The sequence below is a fragment of the Hemicordylus capensis genome, chromosome 5 (assembly GCF_027244095.1).
Source record: "Hemicordylus capensis ecotype Gifberg chromosome 5, rHemCap1.1.pri, whole genome shotgun sequence".
Taxonomy (NCBI): Eukaryota; Metazoa; Chordata; class Lepidosauria; order Squamata; family Cordylidae; genus Hemicordylus; species Hemicordylus capensis.
This window is the reverse complement of record NC_069661.1, coordinates 243,278,285-243,303,713: the sequence shown is the minus strand read 5'-3', so window position 1 is coordinate 243,303,713 and position 25,429 is coordinate 243,278,285. Positions and strand designations below refer to the sequence as shown.

Here is a 25,429-nt window from a genome sequence, read left to right as displayed (position 1 = left end):
TGTCTCTTGTAAAATTGAAACTAACCATGCTTCCTGAGACACTTGTATTTTAAAACTCTTTTGTCTTCCTGTGGTCAGTGGTAAATGTATAAATGTCCTGGTCAAATCTCACTAGGTAGAGTGTGCCGTCGAGTCAATGTCGACTCCTGGCGCCCACAGAGCCCTGTGGTTGTCTTTGGTAGAATACAGGAGGGGTTTACAATTGCCATCTCCCGCACAGTATGAGATGATGCCTTTCAGCATCTTCCTATATAGCTGCTGCCTGATATAGCCTGGGAAACATACCAGTGGGGATCTGAACCAGCAACCTCTGGCTTGCTAGTCAAGTCACTTCCCCGCTGTGCCAAAATCTCATTAGGACGGAGTAATATGAAATATGGCAGGCAGATATTGAGAAACTGTGGCTATAAAATACCACTATTCTTAGCCACACATTTCCCCTCCAGAATTCATGAACATATATGAAGCTACATCATACTGATTCAGACCACCAGTCCCTCTAGCTCAGTATTGTTGATACTGACTGGCAGCAGATTTCCAGGGATTCAAAACAGGGGTCTTTCCCAGCCCTACCTGGAGATGCTAGGGATATTGAACTGGGATCTTCTGTATGCACCATACAGCCCTCGTTATTTGCGTGGGTTCTGTTCTCGCCTATAGGCATGAATATGGAAACCATGAATACTGAAAGCTTGAGTCAATGAGAATTGGTGCATTAGGTTCCTAACCCCTCCCCCCCAAAAGGGGGGGGCAGAAATAAGAAAAGGACAGTATCTTATTCTCCAGGTCTCCAGCAACCCCCTCCCTCAAACCCTCCAAAACTGTTGAATGCTCACCAAAAAAAATCTGTTAAGCCATAAAATGGTTCTCTGCTGGACATCTTACATCTGAAGTTTTTTCTGGATCATTTCTGGCCACTCAACCCCCCCCCCCCCCGATAGCCAAATGTTGCCTATTTTTCTGCCTGCAGATAATGAAACTGGGTCTCCAAGACCCAATCACCAACACGGAATCTGCAGATAATGATGGCCAACTGTATGTACATCTCTATGGAACTTCACTTGTGTAAACCAGACGTCTTCCTAGTCTAGAACTTCATGCTTCCATCTGCCATAAAACTCTTGCTCAGATTTCTCCAGCTGTTCTGAAGCAAAATCAGAAATCTCAAGTGACACTAATGTACCATTTCCTGGCCAATCTCTACCTGAAACCTTTTCAAGCCACAATTTGATGTTTCTAGTATAGGCAGGTCCACCAATTTGATAGATAAGTCCACAAAGGTTGACAGTCAACAGGCACCTTACCACCCTACCTAAATACACATATCTCTGTAAGTCATATAGTACACACACACAAAATTACTTTCTACTTAAGCTCAAGGTTGCTATGTACAGCCTTGAACTTAAGTCTGATCTTTTGCACAGCAGCCAGAATTCCGCATTAACTGTCCACTACTGAAATTCACCAATACCTAATTATGTAACTACATTGTATGGGTGACACCGACTAGCACAACCCAAGCAAATCTGGGATGAGAGTACAAGAAATATGACAACGTTGAGGCTTCTGACCATGTTGGCTGTCCAAACACAGACCAATACTGCTCCCAGTGTATAAGTTTCATGGCAAGAGCTGCTGCCAGGAAAAGGATAAAATCTGGGTGTTATGCAGGAAAGTATTAAAGTATCTCCTGTTTTCCCAAAAAAACCCTCTTCAGAGCAACTGCCAGTGGGGTGATGGGAGCTGTGCATGCATGTGCAGGAGAGCATTTATCAGGGAAGTAGCACACTGTGGCATGTTTCTGTTTCCTACACACAGTTTTCCCGATCTAAATCCCTCCCTCCCCGAGATTGCTATTAGCCCTGCTGGAGAAAAATGCAGGCAAATACAGATACCTATATTTTGTCCCCCTCCAGCTGAGCTAATAGTAGCCACAAAGTGTGTGAGAGAGATTCAGATTGATAAAATGGCATGGTAGCAAAGTATTATTTATTTAAAATATTGGAAATTCGGCCTTTCAGGCTACAAACCTCACAAAATGGCGTACACATTTCAGAAAACCCTGTAAGGAGATTCACAGATAAATCAGCTTCATTCAGGTATTTCAAAAGACCTCTTGGTCAAAGAAAGCAGGTTAAGAGCTGCTTATTACAGAAAAGTCATTTAGGAAGCATGTCATTACTTATTTTTATGGAACCCTTAAACTGAAATTTTACCATAAAAGTTTGCTTCAAATTTACAACATCTACCCAGCTCTTAGGGCTAGTTCAGAACACTAGTAAGCCCTTGGCTGACTTTATGTGAAACACATTAGACCCTTATTCCCCTGGCAAAACAGTAGTCAATAGCTCAAAAATAAGATCCCCTCCCCCAGCCCCAAAACTGGTATAGACAAAATGAAAAAAGTCATCTGTATTAAGTGGTACTTAATATAAATCAAGAGATTAATTTCCCCCCTTCCTTTGCCTCCAGTAAGCTGAAGCCAAGAGAGAGAGAGAGAGAAATTATTTCTGACCATTTTTGCTAGAAGAAACTATTTCTTGGTGGTTCTTTTCTAGGTTTTCACATCTGCACATATTCTTGGCTTCCCACAACATCTGTAAGCCTTTAACTATATCATGCCTTTCCCAGTATTTTAAATAGGATACATTCCTATTTACCAAAATGGAGCCAGTACTGTAGATAGCAATTATGGAATTCATTACTTTGCAAAAATATACGGACATGCACATCTAAAAAGCAGGAACATCATGTTCCACTCTACTTTCCAGGATTGTGTACTTACAACACATTTCAAGTTGTTTACAAGGTGAACATGGCAAATTGTTTAGCATGACATGAAGCAGCAACGAAGAGCCTTGGGATCATGTGCTTTCCCGGCCCCTCATGAGATTTCCCTCCCCCGGTCCTGGTTTGATTCTGGTTTGCAGGGCAAGCACAAACTATAGTTTTCTGGTTAAAAAAAAAAATGTTTGCTTCAACCCAGGAACAGAGGCAGGGAATCCTGGTACATAAGGGGAGAAGGAACACATGATCCCAAGATTCCTCACTCCTTGTTCACAATGCCAAATCAGGGCTTGCCATTACATTTGAACGACTCCTATTTCTACAAGGACATTTGACTGTCATGCTGTTTGATGTACAAATCACACACAGTGTGGCTGTTGTGTTAGTTATAATACTTGACCTCAAAAGGCAAGCAGAAGTGCCTCTTGCTCATCTTTCACAATTGCATGGCAGGTCAAAGCAGCATTGGGCTGTGTCCAAGGGAGCATGAGGGGTGTTCTAGTCATACAACAGGGGGTTTCCACTGCCTTCCCTTGTGCCATTTGAAAATGTGTTTGAGGCTGCACCTCCAGAATACTGTAGGGTGGAGGTGTATGTCAGCAGTGGGAGTGGCTGATTGGTGGCAATGTTTTGCACAAGTCACCTTAGAGACAACCCACCATTTAGAAGAAAGCTGCAGCCTCCTCATGTTCACATTGCTCCAAAAATAGTTTGCCTTGACATCCACATAGAAAGTTTCTACTTAGCCTCCAAACCATGCTTTGAAAACCCACTTCAAAGGATGGTTTTAGGTTACAGTTGGGAGCCTAATCCTAGTCAGCTGGCCCAACTCAGAATCAGAGCAAACTATGGTTTGAACAGCCTAGACATGGAAAATCAAAATTCCGAGAGTTATCTAAATCATACAGATGTGCATTTATTTGCATAATGTATTCTACTTCCATCAGTCACGGAGAGGGTTCAACCACCGTGTCCCACCCTTGTCCATGGAAACGCTATTCAGAGATTTCACCAGGATTTGCCGACTTCCAGGACACATTTCACAGTGTGAAACTTGTCTTGGAATTCCTGAAATTTCACTTGGTACTAAATTCCATGCTTTGGCAACCCTTGTACAGAAAAAGCACACCTATGCTGCTAATCTTAATATTATTAAATCGGACTCCATGCTCAAATGACAGGGTGACCAGAGGGGCCTGGGCCCTCCCCTCTTTTGTGCCAACCTACTTAGTTGTATTTTTAGAAGGCTATGGGGGCCAAATGGGGAGAGTCAAAGCGGAAGTATGTTTCATTAAGGAACCCTCTCTTTCTCCCATAATTAAGCACTAAAACCCACTGCCCAATATATACTATCCAATTAAATATCCACATGTATATTAACAAATAACTTACACCAATAACTACACCATGAGAGCCAGCGTGGTGTAGTGGTTAGAGTGCTGGACTAGGACCGGGGAGACCCGAGCTCAAATTCCCATTCAGCCATGATACTTGCTGAGTGACTCTGGGCCAGTCACTTCTCTCTCAGCCTAACCTACTTCACAGGGGTGTTGTTGTGAGGAGAAACTCTGGGCTCCTTGGAGGAAGAGCAGGATATAAAATGTAAAAATAAAACAAAATAAATCAACAATAAATTTCTCAGTGCTAGGTAAAAAATTCCCGAGAGCATGTGGTGTTCTTCAGTCATTTAAACCTGGGTGCCTGACAGTAATTGATTGTTCTGTCCATTCTTTAGACCCAGGTTTTTCAGCCTTCCACAAACAAGTGTACCCTTGCCATCTAATGGCTTCAGCTCAGGCCCCCAGTCATTTAATGGTTTTAGAGAAATCGAATGAATGAATAAATGAATGAATGAATAGAGAAAGACATGCTGTTCTGGTAGCTCCAGGTCTTAACACTCACATCAATTTGGGAGGATGGATACAACTGAAGGAAGCCCGGGAGGCTGCACGGCTGGAGGAGCCAGTCATGTGGCTTGCCTCTGGGGCCCCCCCAAGGCAGTGGGTCCCCAGACAACTGTCTCCCCTTGCCCTATTATAGTTACACCCCTGCCATATATTATACATTACAATCATGCAACAAGTTTACATATGGAATAAATATAATAGTATGCAAGCAATCAAGAACCGTGACCCACAGAAGTTAATCTTGCCAATACTGGTGCAAAACACACACACAGCAAACCGCAAACTGATTGAGTCTGCCCTGGAATCAGGCAACAAGAGGAATGCCAACTATACACTGTGGTTCCATCCCCCCTCTGTTAGCCTAAGGGAGGGGTGGGCTAAGTCTGAGCACCCAGCCAATCAGAGACAAGGAGAGGAGGAGGAGGGAGTAATGCTATCCAACACTTTCTACCACCCCACTTTGAAGATGAACTGTCTGGACTTGTGACACAAGTTCTTTGATTGAAAGCAGTGTTATAATTTTTTCCCCCATCTATGTGCAGAATGAGTTTTGTTCTGGGTGGCCATATCAAGGCAGTGTGTGCACATGTGGGACCCTCCTGATGCAACTTGGGCAGTATCTAAAATCAATGGAGCAGCATCTAAAAACATGTGAGCTCACACACATGTGCACACCTTAGAGGAAACACTGATTGGGAGCCAGCAGTGCAGCATGCTAGTGGGTCAAGGAGGACTGTGCATATCCACTATAAGGTTTTTATACACACAACATGCGATACAAATGGATTCATGAACGGAATGGGTAACTTATTTTCTGCTGAAATGTCTTTAACTGAATTCTAAGTAATTAGTAATTTGCATTTAGCGGTTTAAATTAATTGCAGCTCGCCATATGTTGCATAACTCACTTGTCCTTTACCACTACCATTGCACACACATACGAGTACTCTCACAGAAAATTGGAAGCAGCTTCTTCATAAAACAAAAAAATGAGTCAGCTCCATCTCAGTTACTCTCCTTTAAGGTTACAGAATTTTCTACTGTTTTAGTGGCATTGTTAACTGGACCCAGCCCTTGTACAACAAATATTTAAACAATGTGGTAAGCAGTTGTAATGAATGATTTCATCTTACTGGCAAGTTGCAACACTCTTGTATTCAAGTGCTTCAAGACCGTTTACCAAGATGCAAGTGGTCAGATACTATGCAAGGCTTGTTTAGAGCAGGCCTGGCACAACATCCAGCCTGTGAGGCCTTTTTTCTTGGCCCGCGTGGCCATTGTACTTGCCTCCCCCTGCTGTGAACCTCCACTGTCAGTTTTGAAATATTCCGATTGCAGCCGCTGCACGGCCGAGAGGATGGCTGCCCGGCGGGGGCGCTAGTCCTTCTACCCCCTGGCAGCGGATAATACCAGAGCGACGCCATGGCCTGCTGTCTCGTCCCAACTGCAGGGCACGCCTGCGCAATTAAGTCTCTAAACTGCGCAGGCACACCTCGCAGTTGGGAAAAGACATTGAGCCAAATGGCAGGCCACGGTGTCGCTCAGGTATTATCTGCCGCCATCGGAGGTGGTGGTTGTAGAAGGACTACTGACTCCCTGCCCCGGCAGCCATCCCCTTGGCCGCATGGCGGCTGGAATTGGCATTAAAAAACCCCACAGAGGTTCATGGCAGGGGAAGGCAAGCAGCAAGCAGTGCGAGGTGCAGCTTCGTGGGGAGGCTCTTTCTATCAATTTCTTTTAAACACACTCTCTCTCTCTCTAGCCAAACCTACCCATCCCCTTGTTCTTTTAGCATTTTCTCTTTCTTTCTCCCTCTCTCTTCCCTCAAGCCTGCTCCATCCACTTTTTCTCCCTCCCTCTCCCAAGCCAAACCTACCCATCCCCTTTCCAGCTTGCTTTCTTTCTACGCCTTTTCTTTCTTTCTTTCCCCTCAAGCCTGCCCCATCTGCTTTTCCTTTTTCCTCTCTCTCAAGCCAAGCCTGCCCTATTCTTTCCTCATCTCACTTCTCTCTTTCCCTCTTATAAAAGCCTGTGTGGTGAAGGATCAAAGTGTAATCTTCTTATCAAAAATTAAGAGAAAAACTTCTCTATCCCCCCCCCCTTAGAAGTGCTCTGTGTTAAGTGTGATGATTTGGCAGAGGTGGAAAGAAAGAACAATGCATTTTATTGTTATGTATTTTATACAGATTGTATTGTATTTATTTTATTATAATTTTTAATTCAATTTATTTTAATTTAATTTAAATTAAATCTTGGCCTGCCATAACATCAAAAGTTAAATTTTGATTAAATTCATTTTAATTCATTTAACTTTAATCTGATTTAATTAATTGATTGATATTAAGTGTTACTTTAATAATCAGCACCCTAAAATTGACCTCGGCTCCCATGAGCCAAGTCACGATCCGTTTCTAGCATACCTGGTAATAACCCCCACCCACAACCTTGCCTAGAGAGTCTATAAAGAGATACTGCCTAAGCTCTAGTTCTTCCCCCAGTTTGATCCATGCTCAGCGATCATACAAATCCTTTGCTCCAATGTTGTGCTCCATGGTCTAGCTCAGAGACTGTACAGATCCTTGGTCCAGAGGAGCTTTCCAGTGACAACGAAGATTTTGAGATTTTTAGATTGTGAGCCCTTTGGGGACAGGGATCCATCTTATTTCTTTGTTATTTCTCTGTGTAAATCGCCCTGAGCCATATTTGGAAGGGTGATATAGAAATCGGATGACTGGATGAATGAATGAAAGCAAAAATAAAGCCAAGGCTCAACTCTAGTTCTTAGGTAAAACATATTGAAAATGGTATGGATTGGGGTTCAAATTTAGATATTTTAGTCTCTCAACCCTGCCTAATTCATAGAGTTCCACTTTCTAAGGTCATCTAATGGCCCTTCAAATGCAAATTTGAAGCACAACAACAAAATAGTTCTACACTGCTTTTCAACAAAAGTGGTTTACAGTGAGAAATAATAAATAATAAATAGGGGTGTATAGAGCCAGTTACTCTCCTTCTGCTCAATAAAGAGAATCACCATGTTAAAAACGTGCCTCTTTGCCCAGTTAGCATGGGTGGGCAAACCTACTTGTTGGGAGTCTCAGGAGCTGTACACTCTGTAGGTTCTGGAATCTGAAAGTAGCTTGGGAACTGTTGACACCTCACTCAGCAATAAACCATTTATAGCACAGGTGTTTCAACGCCACCTACATTATTAGCATTGCTGCTGTATCACCTTCAAAAGGTGACTGATGGGCTCTGCTATCACTTTCTGCTGCTGGGAGATAAGGAGCTAATTGCATGTCAGAAGGGCCAAGGCTACAGGCCAGTGGGAAGGAAAACAAGCTGCCCATAGATAATCCTGGGGTTGCAGTGGCAGATGGGTAGCTAGTCTACTAGAGCAAAGAACCCAAGTCCAGCAACATTTACCAGGGTAATGAACAACGACAGCTATCCTGATCTGATGAAAATGTAGAGGGAAGAACAGTATGGAATGGCACCTACTCTTCTATTTGAGTGAAGTCAATGAATTTCCCTCGCCAAGGAATACTGCATTCTTTTTTTGAAAATATAATGCAAACTAAAAATACTGTGGAGTATTGCTAACTTGGCAAAGAGGCACCTTTTAATGTGGCGATTCTCTTTCTTTAGCAGGGGGAGAGTAACTGGCCCTCTCCACTCCCTATCCACCCCCAGCACACTACCTCCAGTGACTGTTGCTGATATCTGCCTTATGTTTCCTTTTAGATTGTGAGCCCCTTGGGGACAGGGATCCATCTTATTTATTTGTTATTTCTCTGTGTAAACCGCGCTGAGCCATTTTTAGAACAGCATTATAGAAATCAATCAATCAATCAAATAAATAAATAAATAAATAAATGTCAGTATTGTATAGTGGATTCAGCACAGGCAAGCCTGGCTTGAAGCTCCAGCTATAACCACCCTAACAGGATATCTCCATTTACATTCCCTGGGCTCCTTCAAAAGAAGAGCAGGAAAGGAAGGTAATAAGACAGACCTTTGAACCCATTTGCTGCGTAGTTAACCATAAGGCTATTTAATAACAATACATTTCAAAAATAACGAATAAATAAGATACATGCAAGACATATTTTTACTAAGTATTTCTGAACATTTTTGCACAATTGCTGTTGTGTGCCCTAAGCCCATGGGGCAGGCAGAGCAAGAGTTATAAATATAAATAGGTGCTTTATTATGCTTATGAAATATTTATTCAGTAGAAAACATCTTTTTCAAGCAGCCCCAGACGAAAGGGCCAGAAGCCACAATTCCATACTACTTGTTTGCAAGCAAATATTGTCAAGATATAAATATATTTTGAAGCTTAACTTATCAGTTAAAGAGTTTTTGGCAAGTATTTATCAAATGTATATACTTCTCAACTGATGCATGTCCTCAAAGAGGTCTACAAAAAGGAAATCAACACAGATCTAAAATATAAACAAACTAAGCACATTAAAAATTGCCAGTAAGATGACAGAGCCAAGGCAAGTCAGGATAACCAGCAATTACAAATTTAAGTAATTTAATCTGTGGTGACACAGTGGGGGAAGCAGCTTGCCTAGGGAGCAAGAGGCTGTTCGTTTGAATCCCCGGTTGGCTTCCCAGACTGTGCCTAGTAAGTATATATTTGTAGTCACCCATATCGGGCAGCAGCGATATAGGAAGATGCTGGAGACGGATGCTCACTTCAGTGACAACGGCAAAGGCATCATCTCAAACTGCGAAGGAGAAAGGCAATGGCAAACCACTCCTGTAATCTACCAAGAAAACCAGACGGATCTGTGGTCGCCAGGAGTTGACACTGATTCTATGGCACAAACTTTCCTTTCCTCCGACAAGCTTAAGAGAGGTGAATCTCCCAAGGGAGGGCATTGGGGGGGGGGGTGTCAGAAGAGAGCCTCCAAAGATTACCTTAAAGATAGGATAGGAAGCTATTGGGAAGAGGCGCTATCAAAGCACCACATTTATTTATTTATTTATTCATTCATTCATTCATTCATTCAATCACATTTATATACCGCCCAAACTTTCATCTCTGGGTGGTTAACATAAAACAATCAAAACACATAAAAAGTTAAAACAATTCAACCATTTAAAATCAATCACAGAATTAAAACCAACAAATTTTAAAAGGCTGAGAAAGCTTGGTTAAAAAGATGTGTTTTCAGGTGTTTTTTGAAAATTGCCAGAGATGGGGAGGATCGTATCTCAGCAGGGAGCGCATTCCACAATCTCAGGGCAGCGACCGAGAAGGCCCGTCTCTGTGTAGCCACCAAACGAGTCGGCGGTAACTGGAGACGGATCTCCTCAGATGACCTCAATGGGCAGTGGGGCTCATAGCTCGAGATGACCCAGAGACCAACCTGGCGTCCACTAATCATGTAGAAACATTTGGTTTTGAAAAAGTCTAAGCAAGCATTTGAAATTTTTAAAAAAGTTAGCATTTAAATTTAAAACGTTTACTGGTCTCTGAATATGTACAGCTTCTTCGGAGCAATGTTTAAAACCACTGCCTTAATTCTTACTGCACCAAGCTAGACAGACAAGCTAATGATACGGACTGTATTCCCATTAGCTTTCTCTACAAGCAGAATGTGTTTCTTTACCAAAAAGGAAGGATATCATAATAAACAATTCCGTTAAATGTTACCCCTCTCTGATTAATTATCAAATAGTCCTAGGCTTGTGTGATTTCAAAAGAAATCCAATTATCTTGATGCAATAGTGGCCCAAATGAGATTAAATACACTTCTACATTCCCTTCACAAGATTCATGGTGCCTCAATGACCGGCTATATTAAATCTGAAACACTACCAACAGAAAACAATCCAACCATGGGAGATTTTTCAATATGTGGTGGAACATCTCCCATGGAAATGAGTGTGATTTTAAATGGCTTTATTTAGTCTTGATCATGCCCCTTCTAAAACATCAAAACCACCGCCTTGTTATGGAGTGCTATTACTATGCCCCAAATACAAAAGAATTGTGAAACAGAATGCTATAAATCTACATCATTTAACCACTACCATAATGCTCTCAATAGAGGCTGTGGAGAAAATCAGGATAGGGCCCTCAGGATTCCTCCACTGACACTCTGCTATAGGGAGAAGAATTGGCAAAGAACAGAGAACATAGAGCCTCTCAAAAGTTCTCAACTAGGGATATGTGAATCGATTTGGGTGCAAATTGATTTGTAACCTAATCTAGGTGATTTGGAGGCAGAACAAATCGCCCCTGTGGTCCATTGGCTAGATTCGGGTCCAAATCAAGGTGCGCCAGATTCCATCTGAATTGCTTTGAGATTCAAAATCCTTCTACCATTTCCCCCAGATTCCCAGCTTTCTTTCTTTTAAAAAACATTATTTTAAACGCTAAGCTCTAGCCCTTGTAGAAGTGGAGTTATGGAGCAAAATGTGTCGTCACTATTTTGCAAGTATTTGGATTCTTTGGTGTGTAATAACCTCTCCTCAATGAATCCCTATGAGGATTCATCATTACACACCTTCATTTTATCTATTCATTTTGATTGTCTTTGGACAGTACCAAGTGTCAACTGTCAGGTGCCAACTACAGCAAAGAAACCGCCTTGGGGTTTTCTTTTAACGAAAGGCGGTATAAAAATGTAAAAATAAATAAATAAATAAATAAATAAACTACACCCCCCCCCCACCCACACAGCAGTGGGGTACTACTCAGTTTATGTTCCAGGATCTTTTTCAAATGTGTGTTTAGACTCTTTGGTGTCTAATAACCTTTCCTCATAATGAATCCCTATGAGGATTCACTACACACCCAAGTGTCTAAACACCTCAAAAATTCCTAAAATAGAAACTGAGTACCCACTGGCTTGTGGTTTGGGGGGTAGCTGGCACATGGGATGCCACTAATTCCCCAGCCCCACCTGCAAAGCAGTGGGGTCAAAATGAACAGAAGAAATGAAGGTGTGTAATGAAGACACCAAAGATTCTAAACACTTTAAAAAAAACACCCTTAAAAAACAAACTGAGTACCCCTGTGTGTGGGGGGGGGTGTAGTTGACACATGGCAGCTGACAGTTGGCACTTGCCAATGACAGTCAAAATGAGCAGAAGAAATGAAGTTGTGCAATGAATCCTCACAGGGATTCATTATGACGACAAGTTGTTATACAGCAAAGAATCCCAACACTTGAAAAATAGTGGCCACACATTTTGCTCCATAACTCTAGAGTTTAGCTTAAAAGAAAATAAATTAAAGCTGGGGATCCATGTTAGCGTTAGGATAAGGCGACTTCGAATCCCCATTATTTCCTATGGCAGCAATATACAAAATCAGTAAAAACTAAAAAAAAAAATCAGTAAGAATTAACCAAATGCCCCACTGACTTGCAATTTGGCATCAATGGGGACCTACCCACCAGCCAAATTTGGTGCCCAGGAACTTTATAAGTGGCCTGAATAGATCCAAATTTGAATTGAATTGAATCCAATTAGAATCTGGGGTGATTCTGGGGGGGGGGCAGATTTGGGCACAAAACAAATCAAGGGTGATTCAATTTGGGCACAAAACGAATTGAAGAAATCAATTCATGCACATCCCTATTCTCAACCATAACTTTCAACAAGCCTCAACTGTATTCATCTAGCATTATCTGCATAGGGTGCACAAGTCAAATACCCTGGTGGGCAGATAAATTTTCAGCACATTAATAATCATTAAAAATTTTAATGAAAGCAATTATTAGTTACCCATAGCATGAGAACGTAAGGAGGAGGCTCCTGGCAACCTTTCCTCTTTCCCCCTGCACTTTCAATGCTTGCAGAGATCAATTCTGAAGGGGGGAGGGATGACCCCCACCAAGTCCATGGGGTATTCTGCACCTCACCTCAGGCACCACAATACTTTGGGCCACCCCTGGGGCCAGAAAAAAGGCCCTGTGGGCCGGATCCGGCCCCCGGGCCTTACGTTGTGCAGGCCTGGCATAGATGGTACTACAAGTAAGTTACTAACTCCTGCTCTGAAGAGTGTACAATCTACACTCTTGTAGCAGAGACAGGAGGTTGAGTAACAGGAGATGAATAAATGCAAAAACAAGTTTAGACCAACACGGAGAACAAACTTCACAGACACATTGCTGGAAGTAACCAAGAGCACTGATTACAAGCTCTCATAACAGATTAAGGATGCCAAAACCCTTAGACACAGTAGCTAGTGTGGGGCAAGGAGCAGGAAGACCGGGGTTCAAATTCCCACTCTGTCATTAAACTCACTGGGTGAACCTAGGCAAGTAATGAGAGGAAGAGCTGGTCTTGTGGCATCAAGTATGACATGTCCCCTGAGCTAAGCAGGGTCCACCCTGGTCGCATATGAAAGGGAGACTACAAGTGTGAGCACTGTAAAATATTCCCCTTAGGGGATAGAGCTGCTCTGGGAAGAGCAGAAGGTTCCCCCCTGGCAGCTCCTCCAAGAGAGGGCTGAGAGAGATTCCTACCTGCAACCTTGGAGAAGCTGCTGCCAGTCTGTGTAGACAATACTGTGCTAGATGGTCCAATGGTCTGACTCAGTATATTGCAGCTTCCTATGTTCCTAATCTCTCAAGCAAGCCCACCTTGTAAAGCATTGTACTACACTGTATACAACCTACCTTAAGTTATGAAGATAAAATGGGGGAAGGGTGGGCACCATGTATACCACCCTGAGCTATTTGGGAAAAGATTGAAATGTATATTACGATACCACCACCACACGGCTGCAAGACACAGCCTGTCTGGGAAATTGTGGACCCACTCCTCAGTCGTAATGGCCCTACCTCCTGGTTTACCTGCGGGGAGGAATGTTCGTGAAAGCTAATTAATGTCTTCTTGCATGCCTGGGAAAACAAGGGAGGCCTCACAATGGACCTCTTTGGGGGCCTCATGTGCGACACCTACACTGCTCCGCTGGCACCGGTAAACTCTAATTGCTACTGAAGTGAGGTGGGAGGCCTGTAGCTCAATGGTATAGTACATGGTTAGCATGCACAAGGTTCAATCCCTGGTTTAGCCCCTGGCGTCTCCAAGGAGGACTGGGGGAAACCTCGATCCAAAATTCTGAGCAAGCTAGACCAGTGATCAGACTTGGGGGAAAGCAGCTTCCGATGTTCCTACGGAAGCCCAGGCCAACCAGCTGGCTATCCCCAGCTGCTCCTTCCCTGCTCAGAACAGGGAAGGGAAAGGGTGTGCTTTCCTACCGCTTTGTACCAAGACCAGCTTGTTCCCTGCCATGAGGGGAGGGAGAGAAGGGAGCAAGCTGTCTTGTCACTTGGTTGGGCCTCAGGATCATATCTGCCCAGACCACAGAGACGTAAGTAGCGAATGGATGGTCCCCCACCACAGTGTGGCAGAGGGCCAGTGCCACTCTACCCGGCAGGACATGTCGCTTATTGATTTGCGGCAAACAACTCTTTGGGACTCTTTGGGTGGGAGTGTGGGCGGAGCTCAACAATGAATTGCAACAAAAACCAGCTATAGCCTGGCAGGGCTGGCTCGGGAAGCCAAGAAACCCTTTCCTCTAAGGATCCTAGCAACTTGACCCGGCCTGTAAGCCAAGCGGAGGTGCTATCCCAGATGTGACCACTCCTCTCCCCCTCCTGACGCCTTGTGGGAGTATTTCATTCTTCATCCACAGCAGCTAGGCATCATAAGCACCAGGTTGTCCTAGGGAAATCTGTGCTTTATTTAATATACTGGTCGATGTTAACCCATGTAAGGCTGAGCATGAAGCAAGAATGTTTCTACACATTCCAGAAAGCTGAAGGTGGAACTCCTGACAACATCATGCTTTAACCTTAGCAGGTTTTAACAGAACCCAATTACCACACCCTGCTTATGATGAGAAAAGGCTACAGGAGAACTTACAATATTAAATTATGACTTAACAGCACAGAAATCAGTGTTGTTGTACCACAGAACAGGAACCAAAGAATGACTCTGTTCTAGTTCTGAAAGCAAACACTTCGGTACAAAATTGACTAAATCAGCCCATCAGAATTCTGGCCTCTGCATCTCTGCCTGCCAGAAATAGATAGCTATCATTTGCTGTGTTTAGGAGCTTTACACTGTAGGTGCCCTAGAAAAGTTGGATGAGTTTAATATTAGGTTTATCCATCAAGTCCCAACATCTTTATTGTATCCGAGTCAGGTTTACACCACAGGTGAGATTTATCTGTTCATAAATAACAGTAGAACGTTATCTGCACAACACAGTGCTTTAAAATTGAAAGGTTTCCAATGAACTGCTCTGTTCTTTTACACACACATAACATGTTGACAGCAGTTACAATTAAGCCTGCTTCTCCCATAAGCAGCTCTTCAATGGAAAATGTAACATGCGTGATCATTTCAGGGACATATGTGGGGGAGGTGGGTGGGGGTTAGCTTGCATACGAAATGAGCACACACAGAATTCAGATCTTCAGAATCTGCAAACCAAATACATTATGCACTTTAAGGCAATATTCAAACAGATGCCTGAAGATCTCAGATTTTTAAAAAATAATAATCACTCAACACTAACTAAATGGTTAGTACTTACTATGGTACCAGGATGTGTACCAGGAACTGTAAGTAAAAAACCCTAAGGTTTTGATTTTAGGAAAAGATTGCAACCATATTAACAATAAAAAGGGGTGAAAAGAAAATGAAGCTTCTGTAAGTTTTTTGGGTTTTTTTTAAGGAGTTTAAACAAACATCTGTTGTGGAGGACACAGCTACAGCCAGGCAGCTACTTTGGGAAATGTGGTCTGGCTAGAAGATCTTTTAAAAGTCATCTTACCTAGCCCTCAAATTCCCCAATTATATCGTGTCTATGCCTTCACTGATGATGGACATGAATACTGACCTCAGTCCTTTTATCTCAGCAGATACCTTGCTTTTCAGGTAATGTTCATAAAAGCAAGCATATTTCAAACAGTATCTCCATAATGTAGAATGCTGAAATTATCATTCCTCAATGCGAATTCTTTGGGGTTACTCTCGCCTCTGCACAACTTCTCCATTGCAGAGCAGCAGCTATGAATTGTACCTATTATCTGTAGCAATATCCCAGGCACCATCAATAATTTCGATGGCACATCAGTATTTCAGCAGCCTTATCTCATCTACCTACCAAATTGGACAGGGAGAAGAAAGTGGGTACACTTTCTAAAGTTGTTTTTATCTGAACTGTTTAAATACTGTTCTACATGCAGCATGCAATAAATTTTCTCCAGCTAGTGATTCTTTTCCCCCTGTTCTTTAAAGCACACAACAATATTGCTTGAATAAAAGCCTTTCAGCTATGAGCAATTAGCAAGGACTTCACATAACCGAGTGAAGGATGCACACACCCCACATGTCCGCTCTCAGTCCGGACATGGAACTACGGCACTTCATAAGTCTGCGTGTGTTTAAAGGTGGCTGGGTTTATCCAAGCATATTCTTGTTTAGTCGGCTGAAAGAGAAATGATCAGATCAACAAGCATCACTTACCAGCCTTCGGAGATATTCATTCTTCGCCAAAGCCTTAAAACAAGCAGCACTTGGGAAAATATCAGGAGCAACCCTTTTGTCTGAAGCTGTTCCCCAATGAGCTGCACACAGTCCTGGCACTAAGAAAAAGCATCCTGGTTGTGAGAGTTGCTAGCCTGGCTGGAAAACCGATACTGGAGTGATGTCACACTGCTTCGGAAACATTACTGAAGCTCAGAATCATCAGCCCCATTCTCTCAAGTCAAACACTGTTGTGTAACAGAGGCAGTCTGAACAGGCACGCTTCTCACCCAAAAGACACATCCATCATTTCTCTTTCACAACATCAAAAGGCCCTGATTACATTTAAAAGAGTTTCCTCACAACACGGAAAAAGCAGATTCTTGAATTTACTCCACCTCCTCTAGCTGGATTTTAAGACTGTCAGAAAACATCAAGCTAAAGCAGCACTCACAGTGATCTGGGTGGTGTGCTTCACCCATTATAAACATGATATTCCTTGCTTTCTGGAGGCAAAATCACTCCTGATTATTAATTCTCTCTACACACACACACACACACACACACACACACACACACACACACACACCCCAAAAGCCCAACAAAGTGCTAAAGAATCAGAGTGGTAAGCCTTCTGAAAGTATAATTGCTCCCACACCAATACATGTGTTCTGCCTAGCTTTAGACACACAATATCCAACATACTTTAAAGATAATTCCTTCAGATAGCTGGGTGGGTGTATATTTTGTTTAGAAAGGGATCAGAATCTATTCTTAGGCCTGATCCTATCACTTTGATTCTGAAATGCCGACTTTCATAATCTTAGCCTTTCCAGGGTGTCCATAGGGCTTACACAGCCTAAAAGGATGATCTACCATCATTCCTCAATAAAGATAGAGGGCAGGTATATATATTCCAGGGAAGCTTGCATAATCAACATGTGTGTCAGGTGCTTATATTATGGAAAAACCAAGGCCTTCATTTTCCATAACCGCTGCCAGTCTACGGTGCTGTATTGCTCTGACAACAGAATTGGCATTGTGTAAAAAAAGCAATGTGGTCTAATTGGAACGTTCTAGCCTGTGTAAGCCTAATTGTGTTACCTTCAAGGAATGGCAGAAACAAACCTGATAGCAGCTTCTGCAACAGAAGAGACAGTGTGGGAAGAGAACAACTCCCCCAGCAGCCTCAATCAGGGCTGGAGCAGAAGCAACAATCCCCACGCTATGGGGCAGTGTGCTCCCCCCTCCATTCCCCAAGTGCAGTTTTGCACCATTGGGATGCTTAAGGGTAATGCTGGCACCAGTCTTGGCCATGGCAAACGCTAACCACTGTTTGATGTGAATAAGGATTTAAAACCACCTCCAGATCAAGGGCATTATATCTGCTCTGGCCCTTTAAAGTCCATCGCCACAAAAAGATGAAAGGCAGCATTAGGGCAGGGAAGTTTTCCCCAACCCTTATGAAATCTGACTAGATTTTTCCAGCTCTGTCGTGATCCAAAGACTCTCACAGAATGTATTTTTATTTATTTGTTTGTTTGTTTGTTTATTTTAAAATTTTTATACCGCCTTTCGTTAAAAGAAAACCCCAAGGCGGTTTACAAAAATTAAAAACATACAGTAAAAAGCAATAAAAACATCAAGCTAAAAACAGGCATAAAAACAAGACAACAGATAATAACACACAAGAACAGCAGTAAAAGACGATTATGTAAAAGCCTGGGTAAAAAAGCCAAGTCTTTAAAAGCTTTCTAAAAGCTGTGATGGAGTCCGAGGAACGAATGGCCACCGGGAGAGCATTCCAGAGTCTAGGGGCAGCAACAGAGAAGGCCCTGTCCCGAGTGCACGACAGCCGGGCCTCCCTCATTGTCGGCACCCGGAGCAAGGCCCCCCCAGATGTCCTAGTCAAGCGGGCAGCAACCCTTGGGAGCAGGCGGTCCCTCAAAAAATATAGACCAAGCCAGCTCATCTAGGCATCACATTTCTCCCCCGCCCATGGGAGTCTTACAGCTCCTCCCCTAGTGCCACTCAGCCTACGCCTTATCACCACCACCACCACCACCACCACCACCACCACATTTTATATCCTGCTCTTCCTCCAAGGAGCCCAGAGCGGTGTACTGCATACTTAAGTTTCTCCTCACAACAACCCTGTGAAGTAGGTTAGGCTGAGAGAGAAGTGACTGGCCCAGAGTCACCCAGCAAGTATCACGACTGAATCAGGATTTGAACTCAGGCCTCCCTGGTCCTAGTCCAGCACTCTAACCACTACACCATGCTGGCTCTACACCATACCACTACAAAAACGTGTGTGCACGTGCACACACCTTTCTCCCACATCACTTCATCTCTAGCCTGAGGTGACTGGGTCCACAACCAACAAACCTGTTGAGCCATTCCAATGAGCCCAAGACTGGATCTTGGCGATTGCTCATTTAGCAAATGCCCTTAGCTTGCATCTTAATGGGCAGAAGATATTTTGATTGCACCAGTGTAGAGGACCGGCTTAGGCTCACCCTGGAATTCAAAACTCTTTGAAACTTACTTTCCAGGGGGAAGGGGAGTATTTTAAACCTTTTGCAGAATGTGGAGGGGGACGTTTTGACCCTGTGCTCATTTTATTGCTAAACTCTGGCAAGTTTAGTCTCTGAATGATTTACTCTAAATGCAGGTAGCACTCCTGAAAAGCTGCAGACCCGCTCAATATTTATGGTAAATCTAATCACAGAAAGCTAGCTAGCGATTAACTAGAGCTGTTTGGCAGAAAACCGAGAAAATGATTTTAGGTCTCTGCTTGTGACTGCATAGCCACCCACTGCTCCTTAAGACTAATGCAAACTCTAGCGTTTTCCCCTCTCTCCTTTTGTTAGAGCAGACTTCATGACTCTTGATCCAGCCATAAATATGGAATGTGCTTTTCTCCCCGCAAAAGCAATCATGAGACCTAATTGATTTTCTTACGCATTTCGTTCACCGCAAAATAGGTTTTTCAAACCTTCGTGCCAGCAGCAGCAGCAAAGCAAGCAGGGTGTCCAGTTGCACACACAGCCTACAGCACGGAGGAAGGAGCGAGAAGCCCTTCACCAAAACCGTGAGCAGCCTCTGCGCCCCCTTGTGGTGAGAACATGTCACCTCTTTAGCCAGCTTCCAGGAATTAACGCAATCCAATCAGCATGTTTTGTTACTGTATGATTACTGTTCTGAGAAGTCATTACTGGACAGAGAACCCATTCTGCTCTGCACAAAAGTTGGATCTGATCACACAAAGCTTCCTCCCGATAATGAGGCCACTATAAATCAATGGGTCTATTGACATGCGGGCAGTTTATTCTTCTGTAGGAGGATGGGGCCCCTGGGTGGTCAGCTTGGCTAGAGCAACTTTGACTGAGGCAGACTGCCCCAAGACTTTTGCAGACGTACGTGTGTGTGGCTTTTTGTTTGGTTTTAAAGAAAGCCTGGAAATCATGGGAACCAAATTTGACGCATGCTCCTGTATCCATCTGCCCACGACGCACACCACAATCCAAAGTGCAGTAAGACATGACAAGGGAACCAAGTTCAATAAGCAAGACATTGTCCCACTGAGAGTTTCAGCTACTCAAATAGGACCCTTGCACATTAAATCCTGCTGACAGTCTGGTACAATAAGGCATTCATTCTGGAGATCACTGCTTAAAGTTATCACATTTGCTTATGTTCTGCGCTCAGTAAAGATGCTAATTGTGCGTTAATAAAAGACTGATCTTTTATTAAGATCAGTACAAGATTAATCTTAATAAAAGATTGATCTTTTATTAAGGTAGCACTGTGTCCAGGATGTACCACTCACTCGCCCTATTCAGATGTTATGTTCCTCATACAATCTGTGTACAGTGAACACAAGTATCTGTACACAGGTACAGTTTATTCACATGTTATGCTGAAAGCAGGTACAGCAGCATGCTTCCTAACTATATCCTGCATATAAAGCTGCTGGTACCCTGGTTCCCTTTTAAAATGAATGTAGGCACAGTCCACACCCACAAGAGTGCAGAAAGCTGAACGCAGGTACAGCACAATGTCTGAACAGGGTTACTTTCTGATAGATATAACAGCAAGAATGCACAGCAGTCTATGAAATCAACCATAAAAGATTTGACCAGTCTGTCTTACAAGAGAAGAAAACTAATCATTCTGTCAGGACAGCAAACAAGGGAATCAGATTCAACAAAGATTTTATAGAAAATTTGTTGTAAGTTCCAGAGACATTCATTTCATTTTTTTTGCTGAATTCTTGCCTTCTCAGAAAGGAAAACAGGACACAGATATATTCTAAACCTGCTTGTTTATAATCCATGTTCATGTTCAACACTCAATGAACATGATTAACTTTGCTGCAAGATGGCCTGAAAGCAGTGAATACATTTTTAAAAACCAAAAACAAAACACTAACTCATAAGAGCGCAGTTTTCCACACTTTTGAGTGTCCTGAAGTTCAAGGAGGACTGGCCAAAGTTAAGGCTACCATAATCTCTTTATTTAATAGCTAGGAAAACAACTCCTTTGCAGATTGGTACTGAACTGGGGGTGGGAGGAGATGTGTGCTGGGTGGGGGGCACTGGGTAGAACATGCCTCAGGGGCAACTTGTAGCCCCCGGTAAAATATAGAGTGACACTCCTTAAGGCATTTTCAACATTCAACTTGCTGGTGTATGCAAGCAGCGTACTTCAATTCTAATGCTCTTGCAAAATCCTAAATTTCATCTTTGGCAGAGCAGCAATGGAAATGTTTCCTGTTTCCCCCATCCCTGCCTTCACCCCAGCTCCAATCCATCAAAAGCCATAGTTAGGCAATAGACAAACACAGCAAAGGAGCAGGTGCCAAGTAATGCAAACGTCAGTACCAGCTCCAAAGGGAAAAGTCCTTGTCAACAGGCAACTCAAAGAGCGAGTGAAGGGCTGATGAACAGCATTTATTTGACATTCTCAGCCAAATCATGCAAACAGCTCTCCTAATGGAGTGGGATGATTGTCAGCTTTGACCCAATTTACTTTCTGCTTACAAGTTTGTGGATCTGCCTGCTCCAACTTTCTGCTTTAACAAGAGTCGGACTTGAAGTTCAAGAGAAACTGGAAATGATGAAGTCAAAACAAAAAAGACTGATACAATATTAAGATGGCTACTTGGCAGTCTTAACATGCATACCAAAAATTATTTGGGCCAGAATAGTAATTCATAACGCATTCTAAGGCTTGGGGAAAAAACCATTCTAAATGAAGTCCAGCTGGACCATTAAAGTTTAGTTTAGATCTCAATTAGCTAGCAGAAGAACGGATGAAGAAATGCAGGTGAGTGCACCAATCTGCCACCTTCTCAGTCACATCCAGGACTGGAGGGTGGCATTACAGAAAATTCAGCATACTGATATCAGTATGCTAAATTTTCTGTAATGCCACATTCCCACTCCTCTGGTGAGTACTGGGGTTGCCTAGTCAGAGGTTTACACTCAAGCAGTTACAGGAAGCACATATCCAGACCTTCAATTTGGGTATACCACTACCTTGCCACACTCCACAGGGCTTATGAAGCATAGACACAAGACATTGTCCCGACTCACTCATCCATCCATTGGCAGCATTGAAATGGCATGGTAGAGGAGAGACCTAACTGGCAGGAATGGAGGGGCAAGGGACTCGTGCTGCCACTCCGCCATATTACTGCAGCACTATCCCTGCATGAAATGTATGGACTGGGGTGCTCTCTGATCACTGAACAGAAGAATGGAAGAGTGGCACACACAGCCACCTCAGGAGGGAATTTCAGTATCGGACATATGAATCGCTGTAGATTCCAACACACTTGGGTGAACATGGTTCGCAGCCAAACAAAATACATCTGAGCAATGGTACTGATGCTTCAAAATCTTGATCCAAACCTCCCTTCTAACATCATTTTTTCCATCGTCACTGGCTAACCTGTAAATCTTGATTCCAAGCCAGTGGCATTTGAACAAGTTATTTTTTTAAACAAGACATTGGGATGAAGATTTTGAACGCAACTCACTCAGTATTTTCACATGAATTGTAGTTTAGGAGCACTCAGCTTACCACCAAAGGTTCATGGAGCTTTGAATGAACAGAAATACATACATTGAATTAGTATTGGTAACAGACCAGGCCCGTCCTTAAGGCGGGGCGACCCCATGGTGGTAGCCAAGTGAGTGGCGAGCCTGCCTCTCGGCTTATGCCTGTGCTCCCCGCCGAGGCAGGCGCAGCGCCACTATCTTGCACAGTGCTGCCATTTTGCCTCCCCCTGCATGTGGCCGGGATCAGCCAGTCAGGGGAGGCAGGTCAGCACCGAGGCAGGCATGGCACCACCATCTTGCTTCCCCCTACATGTGGCCAGGATTGGCCAACCAGGGAAAGGGGCGAGCTGGTTACAGCCCCGGCCTACCTCCATTCTGCAGTCTCTCTGCAACAAAGAGACGGTAGTTGTCGAGGAGCATGGACATGCACCAGGAGTGGCAGGTGAGCGAGTAGTAGAACAGCAGCAGGGCGCTGAAGGACCATGACGGCAGATACCTTTTTACTGGTAACTTTACTGTACTTTGTACTGTTAAACTCTTCAGCATTGGAAACTCTAATCAATCTACTGAAAACCACTCAAGAGTTCCTGGCAGATCCCCCATCCCCGTCTACCTTTTGCCCACCTCTGCTGTTGTGGGCTGGGCTGGACCTCGCGTCTTGGGAGTTTTGAATGTTGGAATGTTTCTGCTGGTGTATCTAGCTAGCAGAAATGTTTCTGCTAGTGTGTATCTGCTAAGTAGACTTGTACATCTTTACATTCATGCAAATTCAGTTCCTTTAATATTGGACCCTTTAGAGACAGAGGAGGGAGTGGGGAAAGAAACATGTGGGATGGGGCTATTTTAAGTTAAATGTTGAAATGTTTATGTTATTGCATATTTGCATAAATATACTTGTTTTCATATGCTTACATTCTTGTGAGTTCAATTGTTTGTGCCCTCAAGAATCTTTCTTCACAATAGGGTTTTTTTTAACTTGCAAAGGGAGGGAACTAGCCAATGCACAGTCTGCACAAAAAGCTATTTGTGTGTTTTTTAAGTCTCTTTGGGTGCCCAACCTTCTCCCCTCTTGCCTTGATTGAAGATTGTTTTTAGCGTTCTACTGAAACATTTGAAAAGCCCAAATGGTTTCTGAGGCATGCTGAGGGAGTTCAAATATATCACATTGGGAGAAGAACTGAATTTCTATGCTGCTCTGCACTACAATGTTATTCATTTTATTGAGTAGTGGCCATACATGGCAAATGTGAATCCAAGAAAAATCTTCCATTTCTTTCAGGCATTATGTGGTTTTGGAGTTACTGATTTGATTGAGTGAGAACAGTATCAGTTAAAATCAGATAGTTATATATAAATACTGTACAAACAATATTATATTTAAATCTTTTCACTATCTTATTTATTTATTATTTCTCTTTGTAAACCACCCTGAGCCATTTTTCGAAGGGTGGTATAGAAATTGAATTATTATTATTATTATTATTATTATTATTATTATTATTATTTCTTGTTTACACAGTCAGAAAGGTGTTATTTGTTATTGACTGGTTTGTTTTATCCAGACATCGAGTCCTTCCCAAGGACCTGGGATGCCAGAATTTTATCATCAATACTGTTGGTTATTATAGATATCGTCACAAAATATAGGCTGTTCCCAGTAAAGCTGCTTTTGTAACTGGCTGATGGTGATTTCTGTGGCCCCTATGGTGTTGAGGTGCTCTTCAAGGTCTTTTGGGACTGCACCCACGGCGCCAATAACCACTGGGATTATTTGGGTCTTCTTCTGCCACAGCCTTTCAATTTCAATTTGTAGATCTTTGTATTTGGTGATTTTTTCTATTTCTTTTTCTTCTATTCTGCTATCCCCTGGTATTGCTATGTCGATTATTTTCACTTGTTTTTCTTTCTTCTCGACTACAGTTATATCTGGTGTATTGTGTGGCAGATGTTTGTCTGTTTGTAGTTGGAAGTCCCATAATATTTTTACATCTTCATTTTCTACCACTTTTTCAATTTTATGGTCCCACCAATTTTTGGCGACAGGTAGCTTGTATTTTTTGCAGATGTTCCAGTGTATCATCCCTGCTACCTTGTCATACCTTTGTTTGTAGTCAGTCTGTGCGATCTTCTTACAACAGCTGATCAGGTGGTCCACTGTTTCATCTGCTTCTTTACAAAGGCGGCACTTGCTCTTTGTTGTGGATTTTTCGACTTCTGCTCTTCCTTTGTGGATTTTTCGACTTTTGCTCTTTTTGCATTTGTTCTTAGTGCCTGTTCTTGTGCAGCCAGTATTAAACCCTCTGTTTCTTTCTTCAAGTTGCCATTCTTAAGCCATTGCCAGGTCTTGGTGATGTCTGATTTTCCACTTATATTGTGCAAATATTGACCATGCAGGGGCTTATTTCTCCATTTTTCTGCTCGGTTCTTGACTTGTTCTTTCTTGTAGGCCTGCTTTCTTTCATTGGTGTTGAATAGTTTCTCGTTCTTGACCATTTGAAGTGCATCTTCTTCACTGTCCTTGATATATTCTTCAAGGCCTCTTTTCTCCTCCTCTACTGTTTGATGGACTTGCAGCATTCCTCTTCCACTTGAGCTGCGAGGGAGGTAGAGCCTATCTACATCACTGCGGGGGTGCAGAGCATGATTGATGGCCATGATTTTCCTGGTCTTACGATCTAGCGTCTCTAGCTCTGCCTGGGTCCAGTCTATTATCCCTGCAGTGTATCTGATAACAGGTATAGCCCAGGTGATTATGGCTTGTATGGTGTTTCCGCCATTGAGTTTGGACTTGAGGATTTTTCTAACTCTCCTGATGTATTCACTTCCAATTTTTCTTTTAACTTCAATGTGTGCGATGTTATCAGCCTGGAGAATGCCCAAGTATTTGTAACGTTCTTTCTCTTCCAGGTTCTTGATCTTGCTTCCATTGGGCAGTTCTATTCCTTCTTTTTTTTGTTATTTTTCCTCTTTACATTATTAATGCAGCACACTTGTCTAGTCCAAACTCCATTGCTATATCACTACTGAATATACGGACAGTGTTTAGCAGTGATTCGATTTCTGACTGGGACTTTCCATACAATTTCAGATCGTCCATGTACAGCAGATGGCTGATTTTACTGGATGTTTTAGATGTTTCGTATCTGAGGCCTGTTT

The 25,429-nt window shown here is 42.9% G+C and overlaps 1 protein-coding gene across 23 annotated transcripts in view; it reads right to left on the bottom strand.

Annotated features, from left to right (window-relative positions):
- Positions 1-25,429, bottom strand: part of PLEKHA5 (pleckstrin homology domain containing A5) — a 261,638-nt gene that overhangs the window by 119,382 nt on the left and 116,827 nt on the right. The window contains exon 1 of one of the 23 annotated variants that reach the window (XM_053252342.1): positions 16,206-16,716. The exons of the other annotated variants lie outside the window; for them this stretch is intronic. Within the exon in view, the coding sequence (XP_053108317.1) occupies positions 16,206-16,225 (20 nt within the window). The 5' untranslated portion in view covers positions 16,226-16,716. Of the gene's footprint in view, positions 1-16,205; positions 16,717-25,429 lie in introns of those variants that run through there. 23 annotated transcript variants of the gene reach the window in all.